We start from the raw sequence: 10,313 nt of genomic DNA, 5'->3' as shown, positions 1-10,313 counted from the left end.
TCTTTGGGCGTCTTTATAATTTCTCCGCACTAGTATGAGAAATGTGATAAGTATGGATAAGCAGTGAGTTGATCACCTATTAGTCAATGGAGAAGAACATGACACATGCAATAATAATGGTGACCATCTGCAGGGCTCATTCCAGGTGCTTGGCACTGTGCTAAGTGCGTCTACTTATTCATCTCTATTGTCACCCTGTGGAGTTTATTGTACCCTTTTAACACAGGAACATTCAGAGGGTCAGCAAAGTTAAGTAACTTGCCATGAATACATTTTGTAAGTCAGTGAGTGAGGATTTAAACCCAGGTCTGTCAGCTTCAAAGCTGCATGTGTGACAGTGCCCTTCCATGGGATGGGCATTTCCAGTTCTACTGTGCAGTCTGTAGTTGGAAGTGGGCAATATTAATCAGAAGAGAAATCTTTCATCTTAGGAGGGAAATTTTTTTGGTTGGTGAGTAGAAACAAAAATGAGATACAGTAAATTTAGATAAAAGGTATAGGTCAAAAAGGCCCTGTGGAGAAACAGATAAGACAAAGGGAAATTAGAACTGCAAAACATTTATATTCTGCAAAATACGTGATCGAAAGTTTTAAGAAGCCACTAAAGACTCAGCCAAGACTAAATTGAGAATGCGCCAGTTTCGAACGGTGGATAAAGAAGCGTCCACTCATATTATGATGTAGAGAAAAACTGCACACAAATGAAGTACAGAGTAATTAGAGCAACATGTGATCTAGCTATTTCTACTGTTAAGAGAATGTCAAAAAGGTGTGGGAGGGTGTGTGCATAAAAGATCGGCTTCTACAAGTACAGAGTAATTAGAGCAACATGTGATCTAGCTCTTTCTACTGTAGGAGAATGTCAAAAAGGTCTGGGAGGGTGTGTGCATAAAAGATCGGCTTCTATGAACATGCAGTAATGGTTAAAAGGGCTAAAATGGGCCACTGTGGCCAGGAACCACCGCATGCTGTGTTTTGGTTGGTTTCCCCACTGACTGTGAGCATGGACAAGGGAGCTAGCCGACGAAAGGCAAATCCATTTTGCCTCTTCTGTCCTATCTGATGCCAGTGCTGCATACAAGGTCCCTAAAGGAAAGGAGGGATGAGTTCAACTGAATTAATCTGGAAATAAACCAAACATCAAGAATTTCCAGAGAACGGGTCCCCTACCTAGCTATTTTAAAACAGGTTGGCAGTAGCTAGGCGACTTTGTTCTGTTTTAATGTAGCATCTCTTGGCTGGAGCATTCTGACATTTCCACCTCAGAATCTACAAAGCCAGTCTACCCATTTCCCTGTCTACTGTGCTCAGCAACAGCCTCATTCACACAGACTATGTCAAATTTTTACTTTGTCCTTAACCGTAACTTTGCACACTGAAGTCAGTTTTCAAGCTTCTCTTGGGCATCCAAGCAGAATAATCTTAGACTCTTAGCAACAAGCTTTGCATCTTATACTTATGCTTAGAGTTAACAAAAAAGTGACACCCCCAATAGTTTATGATGTTACTCTCCAACCGGAAATTTGCAGAGTAAACGGAGATTGTTGTCACCTGATTAATCAAGGGTATCTTGGAATGAAAAGGGTTGTCTAAAGTCTCTTTAAATACTTGACTTCACGATTATACATGAAATCTTCAAGCTTAACCCAAAGCAGATTAGCTAACTGCCTTGAAAACGGCTACACAGCGATAAACTGAAAATCATATTAGCTAAGATATAACTTGAATGTTATGTTTTTCTTAACTATATTAGGTTATTCTCTTAATGATATGTTTTGTTTTCTCGTTAAGACTGTACCTGCTTCAAAGATGAAACTATCTCTAATATTTCTTATAGTAGTGAGGAAAGAACAATTACTTTGTTGATAGAAATATTTACAGCCCAATACATACTTGGTGACACAGAGCGTGTCCCTGCATTGGCTGACAAGAGTCTCTCGGTCATCTTCTCTTTGTGGTCGAACGGTAATTAATTCGAAAGTGTTTCGTCTTGCACAAAATTCTCTGTTGGCTGGTTCTATCTGATGACTGGTACAATTGGCCAGATTTATCCTTCCTATGGGATTCTTTAAAAATAAATTTAAAAAATTATTAGTAGAAAATAACAAGACCATTTAAGTCAGTAAGCATGAAACAGTATTTAAGTCTGTACAAACTTAAAAAGCCATTAATTTAAGTTAAAATTTAATGACACTGGGTTTAGAAAAACATGTTTTATTGTTTCTTAATAATACAAACCATAAATGGACCTAAAAATAAAAACTAAAAATGTCAACTGGAGCTCTTAGCCAGCTTAAAAAAGAAACTCTTTGTTATGTAAAACTTCAAACAAATATTTTTTAAAAAGCAGTATAATGAACCACCATGTACCCAACAACCAGCTTTAATAATGAGAAACACATTCAACCACCTTTTGTCTACAGCCCACTCACTTCCTCCCAAACACCTTATTTCATCTGTAAATTATTTTTATATATCCCCAAAAGATAAGACCAAATAATTTCTCTGGACTGTTGGAGGCCCTGTCATTCCCATGGTATGAGAGTCAAAGATTAAAATTCATGAGATTAAATGATCCTAAAAAATGGGAAAATGGACATGTAGGGCACAATTTAGACACAGCCAACGAAAGCATCAACTCTATTAGTAATTTAAAAAAGAAATGAGTCTATGGCCATGCCATCCTGAATAAGCCCGATCCTGTCTGATCTCGGAAGCTAAGCAGGGTCGGGCCTGGCTAGTACTTGGATGAGAGACCACCTAGGAAGACCAGGTGCTGTGGGCATAAAAAATAAAAAATAAGGGATTGTAAGTTGACAAGGTCCTTGCAATCTGTGAAGTCAACCAAGGGTTGCCTCGCCTAAAAAAAAGAATAATAAAAATTTAAAAATTTAAAAAAAAAATTAAAGTGAAATATACCATTTTAAAACATTAGATTGGCTACGTCCGGGAATAGGATCGATAACCTCTCTGTGTCGACGGTGCTGGCACAGCTGGCGTGGGTGAGTTACAGAAACTCTTAAAAACTGCTGGTGAAAGCGTAAAACGGCTTAAGCAGTTTGCTAACAGCAATCAAAAAACACTCAAAATGGGCATATTCTGATCCTACAGTTCCACCTAAAAGAAATTTATCTTAAGTGAATATATAAGTGCACAAGATATTTAGATAGGTGTAGTCACTGTTTTTTCATAATAGTGAAAAACTTGAAAACATTAAGTGGCAGTAACAGGGGGCTATTTCAACAAATAATAACGTCTCCAGCAATTACAGCCGACGGAATCGTTTTGAAAATCCCCCCATTACATAAGCCCCCAAATGCTAGAAAACTGATGTGACGAGAAAGTAAAAGAAACCTTCGAAGACCAAAACTAGTGAGGAAGGAAGGGAGAGCGGGGCGTGGGAGGCTGGCCTCACGCCGGGCTTCCCTGGGGCACCTGCCAAACGCCAGGACCCTGCAGCCTTGGCTCACACCGGTGAAGTGACATCATATGAAGTCTGGCTTTCAAATACCCCAGCAAAACAAGAACAAAAAGGTATGCGTGGTGTGGAGACATAACGAAACATGAAAATTAATAACTGCTGAAGCTAGGAGTTCATACTATTTCTCTGTTTTGTGTATGTTTGAACACTTTCAATTATAAAAAGTTAAATATACAGGTACATATAGTTGTGTGTGTGTGTGTGTGTGTGTGCGCGCGCAAGCACAAAAAGCAAGCCACCAGCCACCCAGACACCCCTCTGAGTATGTGGACTAAGCTATTAGCTTCAACTGGACGGATAGCATTTTTAATGGCTTAGTCCACATACTCAGAGGGGAATCTGGGGAGCTGGCAGGAGCCAGCGGGAACACTTACATGACATGCTACATGAAAGTCAGTGCTTTCACTACCAACCAGAACTATTAATATTACCTTCCGTTTCTCATCATCTGGATAAGTCCAATAAGAGATACAGTTTCCAGAAAGAATACACCATCTTCGATGCCAGGCACCAAAACCACTGACATCTTCGAATATGGTCTGGAAAAGGCAGTGAAATACTGACTTTAGAAATCTGAGAATCAAATAAATGTTAATTCCATAAGTTAAAAACTTCAGTATGTTGGAATATTTCATACCTCGCCATCTACTTGCATGACGTTCATCATGTCTTTTACCTTAGTAATGAAAATCACTAATTGCTCATATCCAGAAATTCACCCAGACTTTCGGGATCATCTGTACGCATGTGGCATTTAAGAACTTGCACATATGGACCCCAAATAAATACCTTTATCTAATACTAGACTTTTATAAAGCATGGTGTCCCTAACCAAATGCTCCTTAAACAAAAGTGCTTCAACTGTTGGACAGTAACATGATATGAGACTATCATACCTTATCTATTGAAAAAACCAACAATAGCTTAGTAAGTTCGGCTTTTCTTAATACAGGAGACTGGCATTTAATTTTAAGTTTGCACAACGAAACTTTCCATGATAGAATGAAACCTCATATTTATTAACTTAATAATTAGCTCACGTTAACTAGCTCACACCAACCACGTATCCTCTTAACCTGCTGTTTTTCCTCCTTCCTCCCCAAAGCACGCTTTTCCCAGGCAACACTGGCTCACGGCCACCCGAGGAAGAAAGATAGGAACCTTATTCCAATCTCAAGGGCGACGTTAGTACGAATGACTCACAGCTGTTTTCTGTGTTTGCCTTTCACCTCTTACGTCAAAAAGGTAACGGGGAAGGAAAGATTTGATGGGTAAGAACAACACACTTATTCTAACACTGTACTGTAATCAGAGAGGAACAACAAGAGGGCGGCCTTTGCATTTTTAGAGCCGAGGAAACTGAGGGCCAAGGAAATTAAACGGCAACGCACAATCGGAACGCAGAACCGGACCCTCCTGGCTAATTCAGAACGCCCTTGTCTTGGTGCCCATCGGTCTCGAGAAAGCTGGACCGGGGGCATTTTAGAACCACCTATCAAGCTTCTGTGGTTGGTAATTTCCTTCCTTCCAGCTGTTGCGGACACATCAGGAAGGAAAAGTGAAGGAAGCAACTTTAACTTCAATTACTATTTTTAATAGAGCGTAGACCCATTTAAAGGCATTGTTTAGACGGGACAGAAGTTATTCTGGAGAGTTCTGAGCAATTTCTTATACTTCTATAAATGAGGATGTGATAAGAACAGGCTATGGGAATCAAGACAGAGTAGAAATCTGAAGAGATCTGACTCTAAACTAGTTAGAGCCCAGCTCTAAAATCAAATAGCTCGGACATTATATGCAAATGAACTAGCTGCCATAACGGAGTCCATCTGTTGCTAAAGGTGTCTACAGTAAAATACAAAAATATTTACATTAAAAGCAAAGGTCAGGAGGTAAACACTGCCTTCGAATCACGAATTTATAAAAACACTTTCCCAAGACTATCTGGCGCCACCTGCTGGATTTACACGACAAGATGCTAACGAGGAAGTCAGATTTACAGGTCCCTCGGCCGCTGGGCTTTCTATTCGATCCAGCTCTTTTCTCTGCACCCTCTGACGGCGATGGCAAACGGATGTGTCTTGTTCAAATTCTTGTTTCAAAAACAAAAACCAGAAGCTACTGGATTTTCTCTACTTCTCACACCAGGCCCTCAGTCGTCTGTGTATTCTACACACACGCCTTTCTCCTCCGATAATGGAAAAAGTATGATTCTGTGTAAGATCAACCCCGTGGACAGTGGCTTGGGTCTGATTTCTTCCCACGCTCTTGACCTTGCTCCATACTATCCCTTAACCCCGTGTGGGTCCCCACTGCCTCTATCCCCAACGTCTCTGGCCCTATCAGAAGCTACCCGCCCATTTGTTTTTAAAGACTCTCATGTCTTTCCAATCCCAATAAAATGTCAACAAAATCCTCTCTTCACCCTACACATCTGGGCAAGTACCACACTATTTAACCCTTTGCAGCCAAACTTTGTTTCAAAGAGTGGCTCACACCCTCATCCCTCCCCTTCGCTCCCTCTACCACCATCTGCAATCAGCTTCTACTCCCAGCAAGACCACAGAGACCAGCTTTCTAGTGAATAAGTCCGACCCCCTCAGGCCTGACCACGCCCTCCTTCAGACTGTCTCTCTCCTAGGCAACCATGACACAAAATTCCCCGCTGCCACAGTCTCCTGTGAGAGCTCCTCCTCCTCCTCCTCCTGGGGTGGAAGCCTCAGCGTTCTTCCTGGTTCTGCTGCAGGCAGCTCCCCCTGCCCTCTGGGGACTGCCTCTGCTGCAGGTGGCCGAGTCTTCATCTCAACTAGAATGCCTGTCTTAGCTTCACATCCAATCTCTGAAACATGCCTCTGGGCACCTAAAATGCAAACTGTTTAAGACTTAAGGCATTAAAACCTCTGCCTAGGGGAGGGATTGATTGGCAAGGAGCACGAGGGAACTTTCTGGGTTAATGGTCTATAACTTAACAAAAATTTGGGATGCACAGATATATGCATGTGTCAAAACTCAGGGGATATACACTTAAGATTCAGGAGAACGTGCTAATGTCGACGACATTCTTTGAAATCCTCCCAAACTGTGGTATTTTCGGCAATGGGCAGAGGGACGGCTACGAGGCTGGCTAGGTAGCAGATGGGCGGTAAAGCCAGGGCAGTAAAGCATGGCAAAGGCAGCACCTGCATGGCGGATACACACGGGTGCTCACTGTAAAACCGCATCAGCATGGCTACATGTTTACAAGTCTCCGCAAAAAAATCTTTGGGGGAAAAAAACACTTTCTACTCCAAACACGCACGCACACTCCTCCCTGCCACCCGAAAGCTGTGCGAGGCAGAGGTCTGGATGGCATCCTGACTTCTGCTTGTCCACTCAGAGAGCCCAGCCGCTCGGGTCTGCCCTCCTCCCTCCGCCTCCCTGTGACGGGTCCCTCCACCCCGGCTGCCCGTCCCCATCGCCGCTCACAGAGCAGCTCGGTCTCCTCAGTAGACATCTTCAGGGTCGCCGTCCGATCCACCGTCCACATGTCGGTCAGGACGCCCCCACATGTGATGTTATTCCTACGCTTAAAATCCTACAAGAACGGCCCCTGGCTTCAGGATAAAGCCCAAATTCTTCAAAAGGCCCCATTTCCCCCAATCGCGCTTTCCTCCCCAAGCACCCTCCTCGCTGCCCCCCCCGCCACACGCTGGCATTCTCAGCTCCAGCTACCCTGGGAAGCCTGCCACGACCTAAATGTGCCACCCTTTCACCGGCCATTGCGCTTTCTCCTTTCTTTCTTCCGAAGCCTCCTCCCTCCTCTTCCCCTCTGGCTGACTGACTCGGCTGGCAGCTTACGAGTTACTTCTGCCAGCAGCTCTCTTTAAGCCTCCCTGCCCATACTCAAGAGCTGACCTCCCATCAACTTGTTAATACCTGTGTGCTCTCTGCGTCCGCCTATCATGGTTCTGCTTCGTACTTACCTGCTCACTTGTATTTCTGCTTCGTACTTACCTGCTCACCTGTATTTCTCCCTACTAAACTCGGTAGCTCGGTGGAGGGATTACTTTTTGTGCCCTACTACATTCCAGCGCCAGCACAGAAATCGACATAGAGTAGACATGCAACAAATCTTTACTGAACCAATTAATTTATCGTTTAACCACATAGACTTTCATTCCTGCAGGAAATCAAGTCTATACCTCACAAAACGGAAAAGAGAAATTACATAGAGATTACTTACTAGAAAACCTCTTTCTTCAACACTTGAATTTACTTGACATTTTATTTTTAAATAAATATGACCTTCCAGGGGAGATAAAAAGGGCACCTGCGAAGAAAAACGGTTGCAAAACAGTTTCAAAGAGTGGTTTTTCTTGATAAAATGTGTCCATCATAAATAGGAAATATTACATCTTAAAAACACACTGTTTTCTAAAGCTAGAATATAAAATAGGTGGCCGACGAGCCACTGGTTCCTTAGCAATAAATGCTTTCAAAGAACAGATTCGTTCAAGGTAGGGCTTGATAAAAACAAAGCCCTAAGTCTCGAGTTAACGTGATAAAGGAAACCCAGATTTAAGAAGAGAATACAAGTGCTTATCCACTCTGCATTAACAGAATATACTCCAAAGAAGACTGGATAAACAAACTGAAATATTAACACAACAGTACTCAGTAATAAATAACAGTGAACTGCAGAATTAAAGAGTTGATCTTAAAATTTGCATGGGATTGCAAGAGGCCCCAACCAACCAAAACAGTCTTGAAAAAGAAAATCAAAGTTGGAAGAATCACCTTTCCCAATTTCAGAACTTAATCCAAAGCTACAGTAATCAAAATAGTGTGGTAATGGCATTAAGGATAGATGTATAGACCACAGGAATAGACTTGAGTCCATAAATAAACCAACACATCCACGGCCAATTGATTTTCGGCAGGGTACCAAGACCATTCAATGAGGGAAGAGCAATCTTTTCAGCAGATGGTGCTGGGAAACTGAATAATCACATGCAAAAGAGTGAAGATGAATCCCTACCTCATAGTATATACAAAAACGAACTCAAAATGGATCAGTGACCTAAATATGAGACCTAAAACCATAGAACACTTAGAAGAAAACAAGGGTTCGTCTTCGATGATCATGGATTTGACAATGGCTTCAGGATGTACCAAAAGCATGAGCAACGAAACAAAAATAATAGATAAATTAGACTTCACTGAAGTTAAAAACTTTTCAGTGCGTAGGTTCCTCAAAAAATTAAAGATAAAACTACCATATAATTAACAATCCCACTTCTGGGAATGTATCTAAAAAAATTGAAATCAGATTCTTAAGACATATTTGTACCCCCATGCTCACTGTAGCATTTTTCACAGTAGCCAAGAGGTGAAAACTACGTAAATGTCCATCAATATATGAATGGATAAAGAAAATGTGGTATAGTCTCCCTTCTTCCCACTTTTGAATATAAAAACTACCCTGGGACACCCAGATCCTCTTCTCAGAGTCTGAAGTTTGTCTTTTAGGCTCTGAGGCTCCCCTGTGTACCTCTTCTATGTGTCCTATCCCACAGCCCCACACTTCTGATCTTCGAGGTCAACTATTGTGTCGTTTTTCATGTCTGTTCTATATCCTTCTGCCAAATAATAACCAGGGATTTAATAAATGTTTGCTTAAAGAACACTGTGTGGCCAAATAAATACCCAGACTTCTCCTATTGAAAAAAAAAAGAATATGTGGTACATACATATAAAAAAAAAATTATTCAGCCATTAAAAAAGGAAGGAAATTTTGTCAAATGCTACAACATGGATAAATGTGAAGGACATGATGCTAAGAGAAATAAGCCGGTCGCAGAAGAACAATTACTGCGTGACTCCACTTATAGGATATATCTAAAGTAGCTAAACTCATAAAAACAGAAGATAGAATTTTGGTTGCCAGGGGCAATTTAAAAAACAAAACAAAACTAAACTAAACTAAACAAAACAGGCCATGAGCCAGATTTAACCTGTGGGCTGTAAGTTTGTCTGCTCTTGTGGTACTCTACACCCAACCATATTAATATTGCATTAAATGTAAATGGCCTAAACACTCCAATGAAAAGACGGAGGACTAACAGACTGAATAACAAAATGTGTTTATACACAAATCTGACATATAGGGACACAAACAGATTGAAAATAAAGGATGGAAAAGATATAACATACAAACACTAATCATAAGAAAGCTGTTGTAGCTATCAATACCAGACAAAATAGACATTAAGATAAAGAAGATTATCAGAAATAAAGTGAACAATTCATCAAGATATAATATGCACCCAATAGCATAATTTTAAAATACATGAAACATAAACAGACAAAACAAAAATGAAGTGCTTAAATTGAGATCCTGCTGCTCTTACTAGTTGAAAGTTTGGGGGATTGATATTTTCTTCCAAATAAAATCATGCCTTCTATCTGGCATCGAAAACATTCACACAAAAGAGTACACATTATGAAGTTGTACACCTGAAATTTATACAGTGTTATCAACCAATGTCACCCCAATAAATTTTAAAAATATTTTTAAAAATTAAAAAAATTCATATACTTTTAAATAAATCATTATCAACATATTCATAGTGAAGACACTGCATGTCAAAAGTTATCTTTTGAATTCCAAAAGCTGCTTAAGTATATCTGATAATTTTAAATGATTTCAAATTTGAATTAAAGATTACAACAAACAGTAAGAAAAAATTCAGTTGCAGAGGATGCAGCATTAGAGTAAAATGGCAACATACATATATTTAAAGTGATGTCCCTTCTTGGTCAAGACAAAAAGAATGACATTACTGTCATTCCT

General features: G+C 40.6%; 1 protein-coding gene and 1 pseudogene across 2 annotated transcripts in view; one reads left to right on the top strand and one right to left on the bottom strand.

The window, feature by feature from the left end:
* ANLN (anillin actin binding protein) overlaps nt 1–10,313 on the bottom strand; it is a 47,296-nt gene that overhangs the window by 1,984 nt on the left and 34,999 nt on the right. For both annotated transcript variants that reach the window (XM_006912065.3, XM_015589460.2), the window contains exons 21-23: nt 7,704–7,790; nt 3,913–4,020; nt 1,894–2,066 (exon numbers count right to left, since the gene is read on the bottom strand). In XM_006912065.3, the coding sequence (XP_006912127.1) occupies nt 1,894–2,066; nt 3,913–4,020; nt 7,704–7,790 (368 nt within the window). The remainder of the gene's footprint in view (nt 1–1,893; nt 2,067–3,912; nt 4,021–7,703; nt 7,791–10,313) is intronic.
* LOC112479774 lies at nt 2,667–2,785 on the top strand (annotated as a pseudogene).

Source organism: Pteropus alecto, unplaced genomic scaffold (assembly GCF_000325575.1).
Source record: "Pteropus alecto unplaced genomic scaffold, ASM32557v1 scaffold21, whole genome shotgun sequence".
Classification (NCBI taxonomy): Eukaryota; Metazoa; Chordata; class Mammalia; order Chiroptera; family Pteropodidae; genus Pteropus; species Pteropus alecto.
Note: the sequence above shows the minus strand (reverse complement) of the source record. Positions and strands in the feature narration are given on the sequence as shown.